We start from the raw sequence: 27,413 nt of genomic DNA on the forward strand, positions 1-27,413 counted from the left end.
AAAAAAAATCCAAAGACACTAAGACATCAAAGTATGTGACTTAGAATACTAAAGCTAGCCAACGTCTAATCTACGTTAACATTTCCTCTCTGCAAAGCAGCTCAAGAACGTGTATACAATCATATATACGTTTACAATGGCTTGACATGGGCCAACATAATAGAAAATATAATCTGAAAGACAAATAGAGTTTAATACCTTTGTAATTTGTACTTAGAAACAAAGGCCTTGGTGCAGTCTTGTTGTATGCACTTGTAGGGCCTCTCTCCTGTGTGAGAGTAGGAGTGAACCTTTAATTTCTCAACACTGTTAAAGGCCTTGTCACACAGTTGGCAAGGAAAGTTTTTTCTTGGTTTGGTTTCACCACGCTTACGTTTCCCTGAAGGGACTTTCTGGGTATCTCTTACTTCTGACAAATCACCAGGAATGACAGTGGCCATCGCAGCCTAAAGCAGGCCTTCTTGTTGGACACTTGGGAACTGCCCAACTCCACTAAATGATTTAGCTTTAGGTGGCTTCTCAAGTTTCATGTGGTCGTAAAAGAAAGCAAAAAGGGACTGGAAAAAAAAATAAGAAACAACTAGTTTGTAACTAAATTTAATTTTTTAAATTTTTATTTGCTATGTGATGCTTTTGAATTCAAAAAGAAACCATAAAATGGATTCAGCTGGTCTAATGTAATATCTGTAGGTTTCTTTACATTTGCCAAAATACACATTAACGCATTGCTCAGAATGAACAGTTCACACCCCCCCCAGAAATTCCACCTGACAAATGTTGTACTTAGGGAAAGCAGTAGTGATTTCAGGAACTCTCACGAAGCATCAAAACATGACACTCAAAGTAGCATTATGAAGCTTCAATTTTGACAAGGGATTAGACAACAGAAATCTGATTAAGAACAGAAAAATATTTCTGCAAATATCTTAAGGTCGAAAAAGCCTCTTAATTTGTGCAAGTCAACTCTAGTCAGACTCTGTGTTATAGACTGGAAACTCTTTTAGGCACGCTGTGAACCATTTGGTCCATGGAAAAAGTGCTTAATGCAGACACGGGAGGCCTGAAAGAGTTGAAGGCACCACCCAGAGTGGAAATTTGCTCTCAAAGCAGTGTCATCACACACAGAGGGATTTCCGAGTCAAGAGTGGAAATGACTTCTCTTCGTAACAAATATGCATTCTGGGAATGGTAACACCTTGTGAAGTTATTTGAGGTGAGGATCAGGGCTCCTTATCATTTGTGGGGGGGGAAAAGATTTGGTCGAGGTAATTTTCCTCACCTTTTTGCACATCACAGAAAATGATTCTGTTCATTGGGCACACTGAGGTTAGTGGATGAGCCAGAGTCCTCAGGCCTCCCCAAGAGCTGAGGGGATCAGTCTTTGGCACACCTGTAACCCGTGGGCAGTACACCAGTGCGACTTTTGGCTTGGAGCACAATACCTGTGCGAGGACACATCATTATGGAGGCATTTCAGGTAAAAGGTGTATCAGAGTTTCAATTCACTATGGGTGCTGTGAGGAAGAATGACATGTACAGATCGTACAGCAAAGATTATGTCTACTTAAACAAAAATGTTTAAATTGATTGGAACCTTTGGAAATTCATGGACAAGAGATAGTGAATATTATCAACTGTATTTCTCAGAGTAAGAAACCAACTCCCCAAAGATCCACCTGATATAAAAGAGTTAAAGGGGACTCGAGTTTCATGAGCGCCAGTCTGGAAATGTACTCTTAAGAGACACAGAAATGTCTCTTAAAAAAGATCTGCTTTTTGAAGTGAAAACTGCGCGTGGCTAAATGATGATTAATCAACTACGACTTAGTTGTATTTTTCATCCTATTATGTATTTAGAAACAAACGAAAACCAGTTTCTTTATAGCCCTTGTTTTGGCATCGGACTGGCCCTAGTTTGCCTTTACAAGCTAGGTATGTCTACGGAGTCCTGCAGATTCCAGTTATACTTTTGCAGGGGCCCTAAATTTAACCTAATTTCTGTAAGACTACATGTATATTACAGTAGATCCCGCTGTGCTTTAATGTAGAGGCTGTCACTAAACAGGCAAAATAGGGCAGTTATCCACTCACTTGATTAAAAAAAGGTAAGGCCTGTGGGCAAATTAACCAGTGTCTGCTTTGTGCACCCTTTCTTCCTCAGTAAGGAGACACCTTGACAAGGCCTTCCCTTCAAGCTGTGCAAACTGTCTAAATCTCCTCTGCAGTTTAAAAGTGACGTTAACACAGTTAACACAACTGACATTACTAATATGCTAACATAATATGCTCCCCTGGTTTTAGATTTCCTGAACTTCAGGGACTTGTTCTTTCCCTGCTACATTCCCATTCAAGAGCCAACTTCTCTAGCTCTCCCAGAACTATCTACACAGCTATTCTGCTGTGACCGGCAATGACACTGTAAATTGGTAGAAAGCACTCTGCCATGTTTGATTTCCTAACATGATGCTTTTATGCACCTATTTAGAGCACTGTGGGAAATAAGCTGATAAATTTGTCAACTGTAAAATCAACATGGAATGCCAAGTATCTAAGTCCCTGTATATAACTAGTATCTGAAAATATTTCAAAGACTGGTCATATTTGTTATTGTTGTGTTAAGAGTTCCAAGCATAAGGAGCAGAGAATTCCAGTTGAGAAAAAAATGATAACTTCTAAGTCAATGAAAAAAAGGTATTGAAAGTACACCATGAAACAATATACAAACATTTGATTATATTAAATTTGGTGATACTCAATAGGGAGTAACAAGTGAATTCTGTTATCTTTGCATGTACATACTGAGCAATGAAGAACTGTAGATTTCAAATATTACACTTTTCTAAGACCAGCTGAAATTTTTTCATGGCTAATAATATCTTTTCATCTCAACATATTACAAAACTCAAATTAGTTATAGGTGCATTTAAAACTACAGGATAATATAAGGTTGTGAGCTCAACATTGAATAAAAGTCCACATTCATAATATGCATATCAAATACTTTAAGGATACATGCATAGAACTGTAGTGATTCTTGTTCAATGCATACCTGATGACAGATGGAAAAAGCCTCAGACCTTGATCTTAGCCAGTCCCATTGACTCTTCGTGGAAGAGAGCGGAATCCAGTCCTTCCCATTTTGGCCGATCTGTGAAACAAAAAATAAGAATGGACTACACTCTAAATGGAATCCGTATGTAAATGATGGAAAATAAAGGATAAAAGAATTGCAATTTCATGGCACATGCTTACATTCCATACTCTGCTGACGAGTCATGCATTAATTTTCACCAGTTGCAAATTTTTATTAGTTCTAAGCACACTTACATGACCAAATAAATGCAGAAACAAAAAGTAAAGTAGTATTACCTATATAAATGGCATTTTGTGATGCTGAATGACTCCCCACTTCTTTCCCAAATTCAGTTTTTAATTTTTTTAAATCTAACTTGCCTACTGAGAGAAATGGATATTAGGGTTACTCTCTGTAAACCAAACTGATCAAAATTTCATTAAGCTTAATAATTTCATGGAAGAGACAAACTCCGTGCATCTGGAACCTCACCAAAGAAGAGCAGACTCCTGAAGAAAGCACCTCATCTGCCCACAGGGCACACACTTGTGCAAGGCGGGCCTCTCTGAGCTGCACTTTTGTTACCTGCAACACCTGCTGACTGCTAAAATGTAGCAATAACTCTGCACTCTTTAGATTTCAAAAGCGTGCAAGGGAAGTTAAATATGGGTTTGCTGCAGAGGTATCAGAAACAAGGCATCATTGGGTTTTAAAAGATCATTGTCGAAAAATCTTAAAATATCTGTAAAAAATGCCTATTGGCATGATCTTCAGTAAACTAAGAACATGCATAGAGAAAAAAATCTGTTAATAATTCTTGACTGCACAAGTAAATGTGAAAAGAATGGTCAAAAGGCAGAAAAAACAACCAGGATTATCTACTGTAGAGACTACAGGGCATAAAGAGATTAATAAGCTCTGAATATTTTAAAGATGAACGTTCAGAAATCGTGATTTTAAGAACATGAGGGGGATAATATAAATCAAACAAATGGGTTAAAATACAATAATAAAAGGATTCACCAATGACAAGCTAAATGGAAACAATTTTACGTAACGTTCCAAACAAAATCTAATTAATTTCTCCTGATATCAAATTTTCACATAGAATTTGGTGCATAAATAAAATATTTGCTAGAGAACATTCAAGCATCATTACAAAAATAATAAAGGTATATTTGAAAGCAGCATATTCTCATAGTTTAAAAAAACAAGAAAAATAAAAATTCAGACTAATAAAAGATATTTAAAAAGTTAAAGCAAAAGCTCCATTCTTTTGTAAAGCACAGGACATGCATAAACGGAAGAACTGAATTCCGCACATCAAAATTGCAAAATAATAAAATTAACTTTGTAAATACTTACTTGCCCAGGGCACATACTGAGGTTTTGGTAGGGTAGTTACGAACATGAAAGCCTGTTTTGTGTATTGTGTTATTTTAATAATATAAATACCTTGCAAGTGTAGAGTGTTTTCATCTCTATGACCTCTCTGGAAAATTCAATGGACCCGAGAGGTGGATGCATTTATTATCACTGCCATTTTAAGGTGAGAGGCTCATAGAAGCTGAATATCCTGACAGCATGTATGTGGTCAAGAAGGGGCATAAGCCTTAAAATTCCTTTTTCACTCTTATATGGCTGCATTCTAGGAGAAGGGTAGGTTGGCAAACCAATACGCAAGTGGATAAATCCCATTATTACATTTAAAAGACAAGAACAGGGAATAGTGCCTATTTTCTCTATCAGAGCTGCCAATATGACCCCCAAAAGGAAACAAATATAAGACTTTGCTTCTTTTAATAAAGTATTTCAATACAGTTTAAAATTTCTATCTTGATTTAAAATATTACTATAGTCTACAAATTACCCATTACATATTTTAGCCTGAAATAAAATAATAAAGCCATCATTTTCATTCATCTTATCACAAAACATAATTCCAAAGTCACAGTTAATTTCCCTAACTTCAATCTAACTATTTTGAGTTCTTATGAGTGACCCACTAATTTCAAAGGGCTGCTAATTATTTCCCCAAACAAAGGAAACCGGGAGCCAGTTAGAGTTCATTATTATTTGGCTTGATAAAATAAACACTGAAAAATATACCGTTTGCATTTATGTAATCCTAACTAAAATGTCAACTAAAATTATCTGTGTTCTTTTTTATAGCAATAAGAAAGACTTTTAAAAAGTATTGTAACTACTATTCTGAAAAGTCTACAACAAAATGTGTACTCCTGTCTTTCTTTTTTATGTGTCAAAGAGTGGTCATTATGCTTTTCAAAGGATTAAAATTCTTCTTTGCCTTGATCTAAGAATTGTGAAGCAATATACCCATATACCCATTTCAACTCGCCCTGAGAAAGTCACACTTCAGGATGCCCTTCCAGTTTTTGCTGGTACAAGAACACACATTTATTTTCTAGGGCAACTTTGCATACATAAAAACAGTAAGTAAAGGGAACATTGTGTGTGCGTGCACACACACATGTTCATTGTCCTATGTTTTACATTCTAAAACAGTGACTCACACAGAAACATAACCAGCAAAAATGAATCATACATCAGAGGGTCTACTAAAACAAATTCCTATGAGGATGCAGGCATAAGAACAGCCCTGTATTGGAAACTGTTTCTATCCTTGCCATTCCACAACTCTGACTGTCATTTGTCTAACAGCTGTGAATTTTTACAACACTTACCTGCATCAATAATTCTTTCATAATTAAGTTAAAAATCAAATATACACTTTGATGATTAAGGGCAAAGGCCATCGATAATCAAAGCTTTATTTATGCTCCCATATGCTAATCATAAAACACCAGGAGTAAACAATGCAGAAAATGTCAACATTTGCTTAAAACATGTTTTTCGCATAAACAGGTAGCTTGCAAAAGGAAACTTAACAACAGTTAATATTTTAATTCACATGTACGAAACACAACAGAGCTTGGGATAATGTGAAAGAAATGAACAAGATAACATAACTGCGGACCAGTACTTGAAGTAAGGGCAACGGCATAGTTAGCACATTTTTTTGATCGTGAACGTTACGTGGATATTTTTACAGCATTCAATTTTTGTAGGTCTGTAAAGTCCCTTATTAATGGATAATAAAAGGAGAAGTATATCTTGCAAGACTATTACAAATAGACTGTAGGCGGCATTGGGGCGGAAGCTGTGTCAGTTTTATTTATTCACTGCTGTTTCCCATAAAAGTGTTTTTTTTTTTTTTTTTTAATGAATGAAAATAATTAAAGCAGGGCAAGTGCTTTCCAGCATCAAAACGAACTATAGGTTTGCTCAATCACCGTAACAGACCTAGGACGTAGGACAGAATATACGTATCTATATTCAAGTAAAAAATAACACGGTATGGATACAATTTGGTCCAACAAACTAAGCCACGAGAAAGGTATTTTTGAAACTTACAGGCTATTTGTAAAGTCTTAGATTAAAACAACAGCAATTGCCGTAAAATCTAAAATATTTGTTTTGTTTCAGAAAACAAGCCTTCTCGGATTGATCCATTGCTAAGGAATCAGTTCACATAGGTAATATCAATCCAGTCCCCATTCCTAATAAAAATTGCTAAAGTGAAACCACGCCTGGTACCTGAACCCAGGCCTGGCACAGAGCAGGAAGGATGGCTGGATAGGTAGATGGTGAGATGGGGCTGCTGATGCCTCAAGAGGACAGAAAGAAGCAGGAGACAGGGCAAAGAGCTGGGATTGTGCCTGATCCACCCAAGTTGTCAGTAGGTACCTGATTAACACATTTTATACCCCCCAAACTGAAAACTACAGTGCTTGTTTTCCTATAGAAGTCACAGTTAACTAAAACTAGTAAAAATAAGGCTGCCTGTTTTGAATGACTATACTTGATGTTTTCAACTTCTGAGCAGGTCATTAAAATGTAGTTCTAGCACAACCCTTTTGAAACTTAGCATAAAATTTAGCCTTACTCATATGTAGAAAGCCTTATGTTTAATATACAAATAATAAAAGCCAACAGACAAGTGAAGAGAAAAAGGAGACCTATTTGTTTTTAAGAACCGACAGGAAAAAGTCAACGGATTCCAAAGTGGAACCAACAAATCTCAACATCAGTTCTCTGTACAATTAGGATGTTCCTTCTGGGCCACCTTGAACCCGGGTATGGCTGTTTTATTACATTTTCTAGGAGTATCCAGACAGAAGGGAGAGACCATCAGATTTTGTCTTCCAATTCTGAAATATTTTCATTGGTTATTTATTATATAGAACATAAATGTCAAGTTAAAGATTTTTTTCTTCTCTTTTAAAAGCTCTCTTTTAATGATCCATAACTTAAAAGTCAGCATTTCCTTTTAACAACTACATGGAGGATTCTTCCCCCTAAGGCTGTGTAATCTCATCAAAATAAAAAGCTAAAAAAATACACATGGGTGGTATACCAGGTAATTCCCTTTTGGTCACATAGGGCAATTTTAGTCAGTAAATTTGCAAAGAGGATGTGTGAGGGGAACTGTGCACAAAGGGAAGCAATGGTGCTTGGGAGAGAGCAAAGAATCAATGATATGTGAATACCAAGTAAGAATGCTTCATCAGAACTTTAACTGTTTTTAGAGGTTTTCCTGGCTTTGTTTTTTGGTATGAAACATTTCCCAAATATTGGTGCTCTGGCTAGGTATAAAGTAGGTGACTCACAGGTCAGCCCAATCTGAAAATTGCCTATTTCCCAAATTGTGAGGGGCTGTTTTTATGACCACTGACTTCTTATATTCCCGGGGCGACAACAAAAATGCCTGACATCAACTCTAAAAATATTCACATGGACGGACCCAAAACATCTGGAGAACATGCCTCCACTCATTTAGGGTTAACTGCCTGATACTCCTAATTTAGACAAACACAGCATCATCTAGGTTCCATGTTTGAACTCTCCAAGCACTCCTACTGCATCTGCCTTCAAATGCAAATCGGAAGGCAGAAACAGTAAATATTCAAACAAAAGTGATGAGGACAAGAAGTTTTATGTAGTTACAAAAGCTCATGCAGAGAATTAGTTTTAAGCCATCTCAAAGTAAAGCGCACTTGAAATATAGGCTAGTGTATATGGGTGTACGAGGAGTTATCAATGTTAAATGTGTGTGTGCGTGTGTGTGTGTGTGTGTGCAAAATCTTGAGCAGCATTAAACTGTATCATGGAAAAGAGCCCAATCCAGGGAAGGCTCTATTTGTGCCATTACTCGGTCCTTAAGTTATGCCCATGTGACTGTCCAGGTCACAACCACCTCTGGAAACAACCACCTCTATATATTCCTATACAGCTGAGTAAACAGGATCAGTTCCAGGCAAAAATGTCAAGTCGGGGCGGCCACTCCGTCCTCCACCTCCAGAGGACATGTACACCGCCCAGGCCGTCACAATCAGAAGAGATTTGATAATTACATTCCTTGGCTGATTTTACTTGAACGAGAAAGAACTTCACAACCTTACCCCTAAGGGCGCCTTTTACCTCTAATATAGACTGTGAAGCTCTCCTTGAAATGGCCTGTCTCCCCCACCCCTGGGAATTCTAAATTAATCTGCAGGGAGACTATTATTCATCCTTTCACCCCCCAGCACCTGGTCAGTGTCCTGGCATGTAGTAGACACTTGATAAATATTTGTTGAACATAACTATAGTCCTGATAAGGGATTTCGGGAATCAAAACAGCAGATAAACATGTTTTGGTGTTTTTGCAATTTCAAATCAGTGTAAAGCAAGCTCAGAAGACAAACCCTGTAGGAGGAGGCTGTTAGTTTGCTTTGGCGGAGGAGGAGAAACTTAGGGGGGCATCACAACCACCTGGGGGTCCCTCCTGTCTCTGTCAGGGGTGCTGAAAGCTAGGAACACGTGGGCATGTACTACTCAGAAGCCCGCAGGTGACCTGACAGGCAAGGAGACACAGCCAGGGTGCACTCCATCGGCCTGGATTTTCAGAACATGTCTGCTTTCAAATGTTCTATTGCACAGCTCCTTAAGTACATGCAGTCTGCATCCATTATGACTTATCATTTGGAAATAGCCAATGAAGCTTTATAGAAAAGAGAAAGGAACAAAGTAACTAGGAATTTTAGCCAGATTAGTTTATGTACCTTTTGTCTGACTGTAAAGCTCTGTTCATGTATACTGTGGGACCCTGCCTGGCTTTCAGCCTGTGTCCTCCTTTCCCCAGGGCTGGGCCCCTGCCTGCCCTCAGTAGAGTTTATGACCTTGAGCCTATCCTCTGGCAGTTGGCACAGCCATCTTTGTTCATACCGTTCTTCCTACCCTAGGGCTGAGGGTCCTGGTCTCTAAACCTCGATCCTTTGTGTGAGGTCCTGCTGACAGACTTACCTGGTCCCACATCCAGGGTGCCTGGACTTCCAAGTATCATTACACCTCGATTCTGTGGCACTGAGCTGCACCTACAGGCTGGGAAGTCCAGATGCCGGGGTGTGTCCCCTTTCCAACAAGGCTAGCAAATTGCTCTTGTCCCACGGAGTTCCTTATTCTAGCATCTGCCCCATCCCAGCAAGCAGAGTGAGCAGCCCTCCCCATCTGCCCGTAGTTCATCGGATCCCTCCCAATCGACAGGAAGAAGACATAGTGGTAACATGCGATAGTCTATCACTCTGAGCAAGATTCGGAGAAAGAAGAGCTTAAGAGTTCATCGCAGGTTATTTGGGGAACATGAACAAATAAGCTTTTACAGCAGCTATGCATTTTGTGCACAAAGTAAGGAAGACTGCTCACTGCCAGTATTTCAATCCTTCCATTAGACTATAACTATTAATAAAGTCCTGCTGAACACAATCCATATTGATAGACCTTGAAATAGTAAGTGGCATGCTTATTATGTGGCATGCTTTTCAAAGCTTTTAATATGATATCTTAAATTATTCAGAAACTGAAATAATGGATCACTTTGAAAACCATGCCATATAATGATAAAAGCCACCTACCTGAGGCCCTGCTCCAAACTTTACAAGGTAACCTTATTAATAGACCATCACAGAATGAAGCATTCTGGGTGCCAAATACGGCCAATGCAGCACCAAGAGGCAACCTAAAAAGAAAAGAAGAGTTAGTTTGAAATTCCAAAAGTGCGACCCAATCTGGTTAATGGCACATGAGCCAAATTGGTTTTTATTCATTATATTTTTTATACTTTACGGAAAATCTATCTCAATTCCCATTAGAAACAAACGTGAAACACATACAATATTTACAGTAAACTGAAAAGTGAAAAGTAAATAAATCAATATCCCTAGATATATAGATTTCCCCCTAAATCACAAGTTATCTAGATGGTTCATATTTTCATTCAAATATTACTCCCAGTTTACTGTCATTCCTCAAAATTGCTGCTTATTTCCCTCATTTATATTTGAAACAAATCCACTATTTTATCTATAACAGTTTTTGGAAAAACCTTTTAGGTGTAGATCTTGTTCTAAACAACAGCTTGGAGAAACCCTGCCCGATGAGCGTTTCCCTGAGGCCATGTGTTCGCAGGCAAGGGTGCAAACCAGAAACGCCCCAGAGTAGAGGCAGAGTAAGGAGACAGACAACTGCTCAGCCCTGAGTGTGTCTTTATGAGAAGACTATTATTCATTTTAAAGTGAATTCACAGGTGGCAAGTCCATCTTCAGCAACACACAAAGAAACACCAACATGTACTCCAAAGTACTCAAGGTTTTGGATTATCCACAGCTTCGTTCTGTTAGTATACGTAAGGAAGACCTACCACATAAGCATTAATCAAGAGAGAAAAGGGACTGCCGGAAGTTCTCTGCAGAAGTCATCTGCTTCATTTCCTCAGACCCCCCAGAGTCAACGCTCGATTGTATGTGGCTCCCGCTCTATTAAGATAAGTAGCTGACACTGATGTAATAAATATTACCAACACCTATTACGTATGGCACCAATCTGAAATTACTGGGGATGCAAACAGGCATGACCCCTGTCCTCTAGGATGTCCAAGAGAGCTGCGACCACGGGATAGACACCTTATGTCAAGTGAAGTGATATGCCTGTTAATTAAAATAAAAGTTGGCCTCATAAGGCAGTATTATTAGAAGGACAAATCAACAGTAAAGAACGCTATTATATGGTATAAACAAGTAACTCAGGTCAGAAAAGGAAAAGCATACAGTGGAGTTTTGGTGATTTTTACCTTGAAGAAAGTGCAATAAAGAAAGGGGGGGCATGGGGGTGTGGGGGGGCACGCCAGTTAGCCAGGAGAACTCAGAGATGAGCACCACAGATGATTACAGATTCTAAGATGATGCTCTGACTGGGGTGCAGTGTGGTTTATAGACATTGTAAAGATTGAAATGAGAAAAGTGCACTGAATCCCAAGTGGCTGGGACATTATACACTCACGTACTAATGATAAGAAGTGGGGCAATTTTGAAGCACTGAGAACAAGCACTTAGGGCAGTGGGAGGGGGGCCGAGGGAGGGAAGAAGGTATAGGGCGTGCTTGTTCGAAGGACATACAGAAGTTGGGTGCTGGAGTGGTCTAAAGCAGAGAGCTGAAAAAACAGCAAAAACAGGCATTTCCTAGAGGAAGGCTGATAGGTCCTTAAGTGCCTGACCACAGTGACAAAGGACATGCGAAGAAGGTAGACAGGGCTGTGTGGCTCACTCTTATATAGACAGATGCAAACCAAGTTACTGGTTAACTCATGCTGGTGTCTAGTGACAGCCATTCTAACTTAAAGAGGAGAAGGGCAGAGACAGAGCTTCAAAGAGAAGGAAGAAAAAATGGCGAGCCCCACAAAAAGACAAAGCTACTATGAGTTCTAGAACCACCCTGAAATTCTTGCCTAGAGCTCACCACTTAGGCATGAAGACACCACACTTCAGCAAGAAAGACTGTGGGATGGGGTGGGAGGGAGGGCAAGAATGGGGAAGGAGGAGGAGGGAGAAACACTCCCATGTGAATTGCCAGTTGAGCAAGAAGGAAGTGACTTCCAACAAAAGGATGCTTCCTTCCAAAGAGCTTTGCACTGGAAGAGAAGAAAAAGTCTGGTAGCTGAGGGGCAACTCAAGATGTCAGGTGGGGAAGACCTGGGGCAGCTTCTGTGCTGAGTGAGGGTAAAGAGGCAGGGAAGAAATATGGAGCATTCTGGGAGACCGGGCACAATGGGAGCCTGAGAAAAGGAAGAACTTTTCATCTTAGATGAGAAGAGGGGCTTCTTTATTGACCTGGGAGAAATGTATATTCAAACCCATAAATGTTTTGGTAAAAGAAGCAAGAGATGCAAGGAGTTTGCTTAACTACCAGTGCCAAGTAGAACGGTCACATGAGGAGAATGAGGGGGAGCAAGGCACTTGGCCAGAGTGAAGGTTAGAAAGACGCTGTGGAGAACAAGAGAGAGGGTGTCCCAGAGCATCCCTGATGCTTTTAAAAGAACAAAATTTGCCATAAGAATTAAAGTTTGTTAGTAGTTGCTGGTGGGAGTGTAAACCGTTAAAACTTTCTGGACTACACTGTGGAAATATGTAATCAAAGCCCTTTAAATGTTCATGTATGTTGACCTGATAAATTTCTAAATGTAAGCAAAAAAAAAGAAAGGTGAGAAACAAAGATTTAAGTATAAGCATGCTCAAAGTATATTTTAGGAATAAAAATTGATAATGTCTAATAAAAGGGGTAAAGTATATATCTATGACAGAATAACCATGTAGCCATTAAAAACCATGTATTTAAAGAATATTAAATCACATAGGAAAACACTAATATAATGCTAAAATTTTAAAAAGCCAGACAGAATATACTATGATTCCAATTTTGTAAAGTACACACTTAGAACTACTCCTACAATACCTTAAATGTATCTAGGTAAGTTATTTTTTAAAGATTAGCAAGATGTAGGCTTTATATTCTTCTGTATTTTACAAATGTCCTTTTATTTTTTAAGATTTTTTTAAATTAATTAATTTATTTATTTGACAGAGAGAGAGAGACAGGAGAGAGGGAACACAAGCAGGGGGAGTGGGAGAGGAAGAAGCAGGATTCCCGCTGAGCAGAGAACCCGATGTGGGGCTCAGTCCCAGGACCCTGGGATCATGACCTGAGCCGAAGGCAGACGCTTAACAACTGAGCCACCCAGGCGCCCCTGTTCTGCTTTTATATTAAAAAAATATTTTACCAAAAAGAATGGTTTTTCAAATGACGGTGCTGTAAAAGTTTGTTGTCCATTAACAACAACAAAAATAACTCGAATCCATACCTCACACAATATATATACTTAACTCCAAATGGATCAGAGACACAAATGCAAAACCTAAAACTATAAAAATTCTAGAAGAAAACAGACAAAAATCTTGTGACATTCAGTTAGTCAAAAATTCCCTGGCTACAACATTGAAAGCACAACCCATAAAATAACAAAGTTAAATGGATTTCATCACAACTGAAAACTGCTCTTCAAAGAACCATGTTTAAAAAAACAAAAAGACAAGCCACTAGAAGGAAATCTTTGCAAAGCATAAATTTGATAAAGAACTTGTATCCAGAATATATTAAGACTTCCAAAACTCAACAATAAGAAAACCACCCAATGAAAAATGGGAAAGTATCTGAATAGACATTTTGCGAATGAAGATGGCAAATAAGCACATTAAAAGATGCTCAACATCATAGGTCATTACAGAAATGCAAATGAATACCACAGTGAGATACCACCATCTACCTACTAGAATGACTAAAATGAAAAACACTGACCGTCTGACTGGATCAAGTACTACTGAGTCTGTAAAGCAAATGGAACTCCTACGACTGATCACTTTTTAAAAGTCTGGCAGTTTCTTAAAACGTTAAACGTGTGTCTACCATATAACAGCCATTTCACACCTATGTGTTTACTCAGGAGATATGAACACACGTATCAAAGGCCTGTACATGAATATTTATGCCAACTTCATTTGTAATAGTAAAAAAAACTAGACACAACCCAAATGCCCATCAATATGTGAATGGGTAAACAAGTTGTAGTAGATTCATGTAATGGACTACTAATTAGCAGTAAAAAGAACTATGCACACACACAGCACCATGGAGGGACTCGAAATAATTACGCTGAATAAAAGAAGTCAGACAGAAAAAGGGTAAATATTAAATGATTCCATTTATATAGAATTCTAGGAAATGCAAACTAATCTATAGTGACAGGAAGCAGCTCAGTGGTTATCTGGGGAAGGGAGGCGGGGGGATTGGGAAGGAAAGCTCAACAAAGGACATGAGTAAACTTCTGAGAATGATGGTTATGTTCACTACGTTGGTTGTGGTGAAGGTTTTAGGGATGTGGACATATGTCACAACTTGGCAAATTACACCCTTTAATTGTGTGCAGTTTACTAAGTATCAATTGTACCTCAATAAAGCTAGGGGGGAAAGCCCAAGTTTTCATATTGAGAAAAACAAATTAATGAGGATGACAAACAAATCTTCAAATGAATTTACTGAAGTGTGCCAAAAAAGCAAAAAACAAAAAACACCAAAACCAAAAACCCAAACCACTTTCTGTGAACTGATAAACTAAAATCCTTTATAAGGGCAATGACTCAAAATGACTAAAATCTTTCCTTCCCATTCACAGGGGGGGGAAAAAAGAAAAAGAGGAATACTGGCTTAAATGTAAGAATCACATTCAGTTCTTACTAGAAAGGCTATGTCTGGGCAGTTTTTAGTCACATTCTCAGCTGTTGCCCGTGGAGGAAGCCAGTGCAGTTCACCTGTTGCTTTACAGACTGGCACATCATACTAGATGATTTAAGGGCTCCAGGAATACACTCGAGCTGGAACTGAGACCTGCAAATAATAAATAGTTCTGGGATAAGTTCCATTTATCAAATACCAAAGGAAGTAGCCACTGAAGCGATTCAATGCAGCCTCTGTACAGACCTTTTAAATATGTTAATTAGTGGTAGCCTTAAAAAGAAAGAAATGCCATGCTAATTGGTAGGCCTGCCTTTGATTAATTAAAAAAAAAAAAAAAACAACGAAGTTACACTCCAGCCAAGATAACAAAAGAACAAGTACTAGCCAACCATGGGCAGGTATTCAGGTAGAAGGAGTCAGAAACCGTAGAGTGGGTCTGGGTAACTTGAGGCAATTTGTTATTTTTGGAGTGAGAGCGAGAGACAGACTGTAGCTAAGAGGCTGGCGATGGGTGGAGGAGCCTTGTATGAGTGATGTTACCAAGGGCTGAAGAATTTTAAATTATACTGATAATTTACAAATTACCCTAAATGTAGGTACCTGTACAATTTGCTCCCCCCACTCCCATCCCCAGCCACGTTTCGAGGTAATTCAGAAAACCACCAATCTTTGTGTGCTTTTGTTGCTTTCTGAAACAGAATTAAGTGGGGATTCTCCTATCAGTTTTTATTTAGGGTACCGTTTTTTTCAACGAAATGTGACCTTCCAGAATTATAAATTCACTTAGGCCTTTGCGGGGTTTGCTGACAGGTAATTAACAAAAGGGGGTTTAAATCTGTCACTGTGAGGCCTCAGGGTCCTCTTTCTTGAAGCTCAACCAGGACCTGGCGCAGCCCCTTCTCCACTGCAGGACACACCCCTGCTCTCTCCCCTCACCCCACTCTGAGAGGGACATGTATTACAGAAAAGTTGCCCGCCCATAATCCTAACGGGGACAGTTCTGGCAACTGTCTTTACACCGCTCCTTTGCAACTTGGACTTGGAGAGTGCCTCACCACACAAACGCTCACACCAAATCACAGAGCCTAGAGCACTACAGAGAACAGTGCGTGGAGGCAACAGACTTGCTTTTTGGGAATCAGAACAGTGTTTGAATCCCGCCCAAGCCTTACTGTAAGTGCAACTTTGGGCAATTTCATCTCTGTTCAGCATTTTCCTCTGCAAGACGGGAATAGATACTTACCTTGTGGTGAAAAGTAAACAGGGTCGTGTATGTCCAGTCTCTGGCATAGTTCTGGGGGTTCAAATTGCAAAGCTATTATACTCAGTGTGTTACTCAGAAATAAGTGCCACCCCCAAATGGCCTGGTGTGCACTTAAAAATAAGGGGTTTGGATTTTTTTTTCCTGGCACAGTCTCCTATAGAATCACAGCCAACAGAATCTTTGAAGGACAAACAATGGCAATACTCCACGTAAAGAAGACGGCGCGCATGTGTGATGCAAGATGAATATTAAGAGTGACGCTTGGTAAGTAGTATACTTTTGATCTTCTCATCTCTGTGACATAGGTGGTGTGTGTACCTTAAATTTTATGGCGGTCAAAGTCGCAGATAACCCCAAATCACAGCTAAAACAAAACCCATCCACGTGCAGCCAACAGTGATTTTGCGTGTTGAACTGAATGGTAATTTGGTAATATGTGATTACGACCATCCAGGGATGGACTGACCCCTGCCTGCAGCTTAACTGTGGGAAAAGATTATACTGCATCTCCAAAAATAGTAAGATTACTAAAAATCAGAGAAAACAGCTATATGTTAGGGGAAAAACATACTCCATCGAAGTACACGAAAAATAAACCAAAATTCCACATTGACTTCTACATCATGGGAATGTCTCTTTCACATAACATCTCAGATTAATCCCCTACCCTCATCCTCCTGAAACTGAAGCAAGGGGTGGCAAGAAGAGTGTGAAAATGAATCCCATCTTGCAGAGCCAGACTGGTGGAGGGATTGGGTATGGAGGGAAAGCGCACGGAGGTGATGGAGATCCAATACTGGGGAAAAACCAGTGCTCAACTACGACACACCACAAAGAAGGCTGCTGTAGCAGCTCTTCTCACAGTTTTAAAACAAGCAGTGTCTGTGATTTCCGAGATTTCCAAATGATCATACTTGTATTACTTTTACACTCTTGCTTTCCCCTTGCAGAAGGAATGTTTCTAAACACTAGATGCAATTTGAACTAAATAAATTTGCACTGGGTCCTCCCTGGCAAACCTTTACCTTTGGCAACAACACAGTTTAAGTCAAATTTGTCTATAGGTACCTGCCACAATACGGGACTTGCTTGTCTTCTTTTGTTTTGAAGAATCTGACTGGCATTGATCTTGAGGTAATGAATGATACAGAAAACTGAGTATGTATTTTTCCACATATTTACCTATGCAATATGCATGTTTTGACCTTTCTGAGCCTCAGTATCTCTAATTGCAAAGAGAACAGTCAATTCTTGATTAACTGGGATACCTTAATCAAGATAGAAGGCCACAGAAAATCATGGCTAAAACAAAACTGGTCATAACAATACACTGACTGGTGGTCCTTTTGCATTTTAAACTGAAACTCATTTGGATAGCACAAAGCTACAGATCAATCTGTGCTGGGCAAAAGGGGGAAAAGTGACTAGAAGTAACAAAAACAGCAAGGAAACTCTTGGGTCTGTCTCCAATATTGTCCACTGAATCTCAGCAAAGACTAGAGAATCCACTCCATCACAGCAGAGATCTTGCTTTTTACTGTCCATTTCTGTGTTCCTAATATCTAGAACAGCGGATGCACATAGAGGCACTCAAATATTTGTTGAAGGAATAGGAGGAGGAAGAGAAAAGAGGGAGGGAGGGAAGGTTTCCATTCTATTGGCTGAAGGATCTGGGGAAGAAAAGAGTTGCCCAACCTACTTGATTACCTTTGTGAATGATTAGGAATTGACTACTTTAAATTTGAAAATTCTCTTGGATTTCCCTTGAGTATCCAGCAATCAAGAACACCTTGTTCTCTTTCCTCTCTTGGCCCACCCTCAACAGATACCAGGACACTGCAGTTACTGTGCCATCTTGTGGTCATGTCTAGCAAGTTCGTCTTCCTCAATATACCATTACGGTCTCCCTACCTGCAGGCTCTTGGAATGGGCTCTAAGAATAAAGTTTTGAATAAATAGCTCTCCATTTTTTAATTCAGCTATCATGGAACACAAAAAGATGAATCAGTCACTGGTCCTACCACCAAGAAGCGTGTAACCTAGAAGGGGAGATAACTCAAAAGAATATTTATAATTACTGGTAACACAAAACAGAAGTTAGAAAACGCCCTAAAATAAGTGTAGATTAAGCATAATGGGAATTCCGGGGCGCCTGGGTGGCTCAGTCGTTAAACGTCTGCCTTCGGCTCAGGTCATGATCCCAGGGTCCTGGGATCGAGCCCCAAATGGGGCTCCCTGCTCAGCAGGAAGCCTGCTTCTCCCTCTCCCACTCCCCTTGCTTGTGCTCTCTCTCTCTCTCTCTCGCTCTGTCTCTCTCTGTCAAATAAATGAATAAAATCTTAAAAAAAAATGTAAAAAAGAATAATGGGAATTCCTAGAGAGAAAAGATTCATTCAAGCTTTGGAGGTGAAAGTTTGGGAAGGAAGAGACAAGTGAATGGCGAGTGGGGAGAGAGAAGTCACGGACCTGTGGCGGGGGGGCTGGGGAGTGGCGTGCAGCCCCCGAGGGAGGAGGGACGGGGGCAACTTGCACAGCGTTGGACTATGGCAGGATGGATGGTGGCTAACGCTGAGTAGCAGGCTGAGAGGGACCAGGAGGCTGAAGGAAGCTGAGCACCAAGGAAAAGGCACTTCTGTGACGAGGTCAGACTCATTTGTGCCTGTGAAAGCAATCTTGTCTGGGGGTTCTGGGGCCAAGTGGACCAGCTGCGATTCTGTGGGTAAAAAACGATTTAATTTTTTGCAGCCTGGGTTTCCTCGGCTGAAAAGGGAAATCATTAAACCCTAGAGGTTGCTACAAGGGATAGCTTAAGCATCTGCTATCACATGCAAAGCACATGCCATAGCCAGTGGCACTCAAGAGTTTTACTAAATGTTGAGGAACGCCAATAACACGAAGACCCCCAATAGCAGCGTCCTTAACAGACAAGGGAGAACCAGCACAGGCTTTGAAGAGCAGGGCAAGGATGAGAGCGGACAGTGGCCTGTGACAGAGACACAGGAGCCAGACCGCTCACGACACACAGGTGTTTGGCGGAAGGAGTATGGAGAGGGGCAAACGGAGGAACTCTGCTACCTGCAGAATGGACAGAGCAGACGGGCAGTGTAAGGGGAGAAGGAAGGCCACGGAATGGGGGAAAAACCAGGCCGCTGTACAGTCAGAAAAGCAAAAGGCAGAGAGAATTTCATGGAAACGGTGGTCACAATAAGAACTAAATTCTACTCCCTTTTGCTTTGGAGACATGTACGCTTTTGGTAATCCTGGAAAGAACTGTGTCAGGGGATGGAGGCACGAGCATGGAATGCTGAGGCTGAGGAAGGAGTGCCATGTGAGAAACCTGAGGCTCGAAGCTCTTTCGAGAAATGGTATCAGCTGAAGGGGAAGGTATAGAAAAGAGAGAGCTTTCTGTCCCTGTGTTTGTTTTTAAGATGGCAGAGGCTTGGCATGTTTACATGCTGATAGGTTCAGGCACAGAAAGGACAATGAATTAGTAGGGACGGGACCCAGAGCACAAGAGTAGGTACAGGAGGACAGGCTATGTGCAGATGCTGACCAAAGACCCTCAACACACAGGCGGAGGACAGAGAAGACAGAAATTAACATTGCCTCACACAGGAGGGGATACCTGAGCACAATTTTCAAGGATGAACTGGCACTGGCCAAGTGGGCAAAAGGAGGTAAGAAAATTCCAGCAGAGGAAATGGTGTGAGCGAGGGCAGGCATATGAACCCCAGACTGATGAGCCTGAGGAACTTCAGGTTGGTGCTGTGGGGGTATAAATGGGAAAGGAACCAGAGGGTAATCTGGGACCAAATCACGACAGGCCTTGGCTCTAGCTGTCATTTCAGGACCACTTTACACATGCTGTTTCTAAAGCATCTGGTGATGTGGCTGTCCCAGTCACCTGGAAGCCCAAGGAAAGAAAAAGCAAGGATTCTTCCAGCGTTGGGAGTAGTAAGATGGGAAAGAGGGCAGTCAATGCAGTGGAATATTCTAGAGCACTAGTGAGAGCAAGCTGGGGTAGCAGAGAGCACACGAAGACACGCCAAGGGAAAAGGAGAGGCTGAGAGCGTCAATAGTGAAAGACCAGCATGTCCAGCAGAGCAAGGCAGTAAGTGGAGTGGAAGGACACAAGCTGTGGTTGGCTAGGCTCACTCTGGGGTTCAGATGCACAGAGGTGAGCAGGCTGAAGTGACGATGACACTCTGGAAAGCAGAATGCAAACGTGAGGTACTTTTAGTTTGCATGACAGTGTCAGAGAATCTTTTTTTTTTTTTTTTTTTTTAAAGATTTTATTTATTTACCTGAGACAGAGAGAATGAGAGACAGAGAGCATGAGAGGGAGGAGGGTCAGAGGGAGAAGCAGACTCCCTGCCGAGCAGGGAGCCCAATGCGGGACTCGATCCCGGGACTCCAGGATCATGACCTGAGCTGAAGGCAGTCGCTTAACCAACTGAGCCACCCAGGCGCCCGTGTCAGAGAATCTTGATTGTGACATTTGAACCTTCCTAATTTTTAGATTTCTCAACTGACATCCCTCCAGGTAATGCTTAAAGGTACCAAAAGAGGTGCCAATTTGAATCCTTATTTTTTTTTTAAAAAGGAATTAGATAATGTGAGTAATTACTTCCTTAATTTATTTGCTTTGAAAATTCTGGTTAGTTCAGAATGTGGCAGGTGAGTGTTTTCCCCCCACCGTAACATGAACTTGTAGTTTGATTCTACAGCAATCTTCCACTTGTCCTGCAACATCAATGATCTGACACCGGGAGAAAAAACAGAAAGGAGAAACAAGGATCTGAAGAGCCAAAGCAGAGCTTACAAATCCACACACTTCATGCACTTTATGACAGAGGCAGCACCGTGCGCCCTCCCTCACCTAGTGCCAATCTCTCAGGCAAAACGAGGCTAAGAGTTCTGGTGCAGGGAAGATGAGCAGCCTCAGGTGTCGAGGGCCAATGTAATGATGGCAGCGGGAGGGTACAGCTCAGGAGGGAAAACATATGAAAGAGAATTATGTACAAGAGAAAGCAAAAAGCATAGACAGTAGCAAGGGTTTTTAAATGGTCATGCCCCACGTCGGGGAGGGTTAAGGAAATGGGCACGCCCACGTACTCCTAGTGACTCAAGTCCTCCCGGGGGTCAAAGTGGCCACGCAACTGCCAAGCCAGGGAAAGCATTTATCATTCTCTCTACCCATTTCACACCTAAGAGTTTATCTGCAGCAAATAACCCAAGATGCACTTAAAGATTTATGCACCAGGCCATTCATCACTGCTTATGTAAAGACTGGAAAAAGCTACACAGCCATTAACGGGAGAAGGCTAAATACATCACGGTGCTCATTCACAAGTCGTCTAGTTTTTGAGGAATAGGTAGAAGTAACATAAAAGTACATGACAAACAACATTTACACAATGTTAGGTTTTCAAAAAGTAGGACACAAAACAAAGATCTCAATTTGGTTTACAAAGATATTACCTAGGTAGTTTATTTTTTTTTAATTTAATTTTTAAATTTAATTAATATACAGTATATTTTTTTTAAAGATTTTATTTATTTATCTGAGAGAGAGAGAATGAGAGACAGAGAGCAGGAGAGGGAGGAGGGTCAGAGGGAGAAGCAGACTCCCTGCTGAGCAGAGAGCCTGATGTGGGACTAGATCCTGGGACTCCAGGACCATGACCTGAGCCGAAGGCAGTCGCTTAACCAACTGAGCCACCCAGGCGCCCTATAGTGTATTATTAGTTTCAGAGATAGAGGTCAGTGATTCATCAGCTGCATATAACACCCAGTGCTCATTACATCAAGTGCCCTCCTTAATGCCTATCACCCAGTTACCCCATCCCCCCACCCATCCCCCCTCCAGCAACCCTCATTTTATTCCCTTTAGTTAAGAGTGTCTTATGATTTGTCTCCCTCTCTGATTTTGTCTTATTTTATTTTTCCCTCCCTTCCCCTATGATCCTCTATTTCTTAAATTCCACGTATGAGTGAAATCTGACTGACTTATTTCACTTAGCATAATACCCTCTACTTCCATCCACATCGTTGCAAATGTTAAGATTTCATTTTTTGATGGCTGAGTAATATTCCATTGGGTGTTACCCAGGCAGTTTAAAGGAAAAAAAATGCCTGTTTGTATTTAACATACTTTTGATGATGTGAACTTTAATATTATACCAGAAACACAGTATCATATATCCATATTTACTATATGCGTATCGATGTTATTCTTCTTGCCTATGGTACTTAACTCAGTATTTACTTCTTCCACAAATTCAGTCTTTCCAACTTTTCTTTCTAGGGGACTCCAACATGTTTGGAAGTAAGAGCGGAACCTGAATCTTTCATCAAATGAGGGGCCACAGAAGCCTGTCAAACAATTGTACAGGGATGCAACCAGCAAGAAACAGACTTGTGGGAAACTCTACAGAACCAAACTAAACCAAACCAAAAAGACCCCACTTCTTAAACAAATAAATTTTAAGGGGGAACAAAGGGAAGGGGTTACCAGTAGGTCAGAAAAGATTTAAAAGATATTATCAGCTACCTGCAGATACGGGCCATATGGGTCCTGCAAACTGTTAAAAACACTGAGACAACTGTAGATATTTGAACATTAACTATTTGGTGATATTAAGACATTACTGTTCTTTTGAGGTGTGATGATCATATTGTGATTATATGTCTAGAAAGGGTCTGTATGTTTTAGAAATACACACTAAAAATATGTAATGATATGAAATAATTTTGCATCAAAGTAGTCCGCAGAAGAGATGCACATGGGTAGGGGGACAGCCAAAATATGACTGGCTACTGAGGTGGTAACTACTGAAACTGGCTATGGGTATATGAAGATCCTTCTAGTATTCTCTGTGCTTTTGTGTATCTCTGAAATATTCTACAATAAAAAGTTCTTTAAAAATCTCTCAAGGCGGCACTACACATAACCCCTATATGTGGTATATTACAAACCATGGGTGCTCAGTAAAAACTGGTGGACGGTGACAAAGTCAGAAATTATTTGCATGTAGTTTATGACACAACTTCTGTGAATTAAGGAATGCTCATGATCATTTCTAAAGCCCTGACCATGCTACAAAGGCCACAGGCCAATCAACCGATGGATGCTACTCTGCTGAAGCCAAGCAGGTACTTGTATGTAAAAGTAACACCATAACAAATATCTTTAGTAGTCACGGCCTTTCAATTATATCAATTACTTTTTTAGAAATAAGTATTCTGGGAGAGGGTTTTTAACATTTAGGCTTCTAAGTACTCACTTAGCATACAACGACTGGGTAATTTTAAACTCTAATAAGGGAGGAGAATAGATTGGTCTAGCAGGACCAGAGAACTGTGTCAGGCTGGGGGGTGGATGAATATGGCGGCTCGTGGAGGCAATGGCACACCACAGGAGAAGGGCCCCGTGTCATGGAGCAGACAGACCAGGCACCAGGGGAAAGCTTCTGTTGGGCAGGTGTGTGTGTGCGTGCATGCATGCACACACACGCACGCATGCACACGGAAGCCAGGCTGGCAAGGTATGGGAAAGGAGGCGAAGATGTGACAGTCTGAGGAAGAAAGAGGAAGTCCGGACAGAGTGGTAGAGTCAAGTGAGGGGTTCAAGCTGCTTTGGTCTGGACAGCCTTGAACATGTCTACTGGCTGAAAAAAAATAGTCAATGCAGTGTACATGTTTCCATATTCCATGGGACAGGAAAAGAGATGGTGGGAGAGCAGAGCTTCCCAGCAGCCAAGAAAACAAAGGGATACAGTGCAAATTAGGTTTGTGGTCAGGGGACAGACTGTAGATAGGGCATATGTGATAGACCCAATTTCCTCAGTGAGCTTGGGGCATTACCTAATGTCTATTATAGATTCTATTAGAATCTCACTATTAACTATTAATAGATTAGTATTAATCATCAGAACATAAAATATTAGATATTTTTTATTATATACTAGAATAAAGGAAAAAATTAATAGATTGATATTAGTCTATTAATAGATTATTAGAGATCCTAGTTCTATGAGAACTATTATCATTGTCATCATTATTAGCTTGAATTTCACAGAACAGACTGGACAAGGTTGCTTAGACAACAAAAACCATTTGAGCACTTACATGAACCAGGTATTATGCTGAGAATTTTGTTTGTGCATCATCTCATTTAATACTTACTTAACTTCTCTGAGCCTCATTATCTTCCTCTGTGTATGAGGGATAAGCACAGTACCTACTTTACGGAGTTGTTATGAGCATTAAAAAAGTGCCTATGTGTAAGCGTGCTGGGCAGCAAGCACAGAGTAAGCACTTCCTAGTGTCAGGGGATAGTGTTGCTCCAAGTGAGCTACCTTCCCAATTCACGAGGTCTGCAGCAGGGCCGCCTGGCTACCACTGCATTCCCCACGTAGCTAACCAGCCTGCTGGGGGACACCTGCCACGAGGCTAGAGAAGCACAGGGGTGAGCATGCACAGGGAGAGAGGGGACGGGGGGGGCAGGGGGCTGGCAGTGGTGCAGCCATGATGAGATCCAGCTTCAGAGTCTAGGGATGGGTGAAGGGGGTGACAGCCACAAGGAGGCCCAGAGCCATTGCCAGCAGCCGGGGAAAGGATGTATAGGCTCCCCTGCCTGCAGCCCTCTCAGCCTGGCTCCAAAGAAGCAAGAGGTCCTAAAGTTTGGAGTGCCTGGCTTCCTGTGGGCGGATGAGGGACAGTGCAAGCAGGTTGGGGGCGGGGAGGCAACCCCCAAGAGCTCTGGGTTAGATGAGAACACAGGACTCCACTTCCAAATGTTACCACAGCTCAAGCCTCACAAAACTTGCCAAGTACTTGCTGTATGAAGCTATTTGGAGAAGGAAGACCTAGCTTCATGAGCAGGGGAGGAGGGTATCCCAGACTGGAAGTCAAAGCAAGCTGTGTGCTAGGGACTAGAACACAAGCACTAACACAGGACTCTGGGGCACAGAAGAACCACTGAGTCAGGCCTGAAAGGACGCTGTCTAATGAGAGTGGGAAAAGAGAATCCCAAGCTGAAGGACTTGAAGGAGCCAGGGGTATGGTGGGTTCCAGGTAGTGCTTCAGGTAACAACCCATGGTACGGGCTGAACTAAATGATCCTGAAGTCTACTGAAGATGGCTGGCCTCAAAAAGGAGTCCTACGATGGTTGTGATTAACAGCTATGTTACACTCAGAAAAAAACAAAACATGTCTATGCGAATGTCCAGTACCTTTTTAGTATTTTAATTGGGGTGAAAGGAATAAGGTATGACCTTTCTGGAGATGTGTGACTTGAAGGGGACAGACTGGAGTTTAGGGTACCCTCGGCAGTCAAGTGATTATGCCCATTTGCAGATTCGTCCTCTGGGAAAGCCCAGTGCAGATGTCAGAACATATTACTCCGCAGAACTGAGAGCACAGTGAGTACTTCCCAACCCTGAGTCTCTGGGGTGGTCATGCAAACACCAAGAGTGTGGGTAGGCTGTGTCTCTCTCTTGTCTTCTCAGGCAGGATGGGGGTCTCCCCTATCGTGTCTCCTCTCACTGCCCTGTGTACCATCCCGTCTGTGTGGACCCCCCTCCCTCCTTCTGCATGTCGGCCTCTCTGCCCTCCTCGTATGCGTATATGTGGCTTCCTCTATGGGTGTCTGTGTGTGTAAGCACACACGCATGTGTGTGCACAAGTGTGCCGACTCTATTCTGAATTTCTCTGTTGTTCTGCTTTCCCAGCTTGGGGTATATAGATCTCGCTCCTCTCCCCTGGTATGTGTGCCTACTCCTCTCCCCCACCTCGGGTATGTGTGTTTGTGCATCCCTAGGGGTGTGTGTGCGTGTGCATGTCCTTCTCTGCCCTCTGGGAGTCTGTTTCTCTCTCCTACTGAAGGTATGTGTATGTGGTGTCTCCTCTGACTCTGGGGGGTGTCACTCCTACTCTTTGGAGGCCTGTTGTGTGTCTAGCTCCTTCTGGGCATGAGGGTGCCTCCCCCTCCCCCTCCCCATCCCAGCATGAGTGTGCCTAGTGGGAGTGTGCCTCTCACAACCTTCTGGGTATGTGTGTGTGCAAGTGTCTCCCGTCACATCCTGGTATGAGTGTAACTCTCTCTCCCACCTTCCGGAGGTATGTGTGTGTCTTTCCTGCTCCCACAAGGTGAGTGTCTCTACCCCATGATCCTATGTCTACTGTCCCCCACCTTTCTAGGTGTGTGTGTCTCCCCCCTGCCCCATCCTGGAATCTGTCTCTCTCTCTCCCCACCCCTTCCACCTTCTTTCACCTTCTGGATGTGTGCCACTCTCCCCTCATCCAGTTATCGGTGTCCCCCAGGCAGGGGTGAGACAGACACAGAGCTTCTGTCTCTCTCCCCTCTCTGGGTATGAGCTGAATGTGCTGCTCTCTCTCTCTCTCTCTTCCTCCCCTGAAGTGCGAACAATAATTCACACATATATACATAGACATAGCATCCCTGGGTGTACAGGTCTCTTCTCCCCACTGTGTGTTCAGTCTGTATGTCTATGAGTCCCTCTCTCTCTGGGCCTCTGGGGGTGTGTGTATGTGTGTCCTCTCCCACCATAAGCATGTCTGTCTGTCCGTCTTTCCTTGGGGTGTGTGTACTTGGCTCCATAGCCCCATTGCAAGGCTTGCTGAGGGCAAGGAAGGGGCTTCTACCTGTCGTGGGGAGGGCTCAGGTTGAGAAGGAAGGGGTCTATGGAGTGGGTGGGGGGCAGCAGAGATGAAACAAGCCACCTCCTTACCTCCCAAACTTGCTGTCCTGCACTTCACAGTTAACAAGAGACTGGCTCCCACTCTTGAGGGTGACACTCAGGTCTCTTCTTGCTGACCTTTCTATGGGCCCAGCGCTGTCGCCATTCTTCTCCTTGATGCTGTCCTAGGACACCCTCTGGGAGGACTCTCATCACACAGCACCTAGCCACTGCTCCAAGCTTCCTCCAGCTTCCTTCCACCACAGCCAACCCTTGAGTCTGGCCCTGAGGGCAGAGTGCACCTCCCCAGATACTTACTGTGTGCCTGGTTCCAGAGAGAGAAAGAGGGAAGAGGTCGGGCTCAGTCTAGTGAGGAAGCTGGACATGCACAGGATGGGAGGAGTGCCTGAGAGCAGGGAATGGAATCGGCTGTGCAAGCACAGAGGTGTCACCCCAACCGTGAGACAGGCAGGCTGGGGACATGCTCTGGGACACACCCAGCAACCAAGCTCCAGAGGAGCAGGGAAGGGAAGAGGTGAGGAAGGTGTGAGCTAGGAGGTCGCTAGTCCCCAGGAGCTGCATTCTTAAGGACACCAGGGAGGGGATGACCACCGCACCCCAGGCCCTTTGGCTACAAGGAAGGGGCGGTCATGAATGAGGATGAGGCCCGAGGTGGGAGCCAGCTGGCAA

At 42.1% G+C, this 27,413-nt stretch overlaps 1 protein-coding gene across 7 annotated transcripts in view; it reads right to left on the bottom strand.

Annotated features, from left to right (window-relative positions):
* Positions 1-27,413, bottom strand: part of PLAG1 (PLAG1 zinc finger) — a 51,214-nt gene that overhangs the window by 6,661 nt on the left and 17,140 nt on the right. The window contains exons 2-5 of one of the 7 annotated variants that reach the window (XM_081816005.1): positions 10,048-10,151; positions 3,050-3,148; positions 1,280-1,442; positions 199-557 (exon numbers count right to left, since the gene is read on the bottom strand). In XM_081816005.1, the coding sequence (XP_081672131.1) occupies positions 199-440 (242 nt within the window). In that variant the 5' untranslated portion in view covers positions 441-557; positions 1,280-1,442; positions 3,050-3,148; positions 10,048-10,151. Of the gene's footprint in view, positions 1-198; positions 558-1,279; positions 1,443-3,049; positions 3,149-10,047; positions 11,184-27,413 lie in introns of those variants that run through there. The other 6 variants (XM_081816004.1, XM_081816003.1, XM_006739502.3 and 3 more) reach the window with 6 other exon arrangements.

Source organism: Leptonychotes weddellii, chromosome 4 (genome assembly GCF_054177405.1).
Source record: "Leptonychotes weddellii isolate Sample4059 chromosome 4, ASM5417740v2, whole genome shotgun sequence".
In the NCBI taxonomy this organism is placed as follows: domain Eukaryota; kingdom Metazoa; phylum Chordata; class Mammalia; order Carnivora; family Phocidae; genus Leptonychotes; species Leptonychotes weddellii.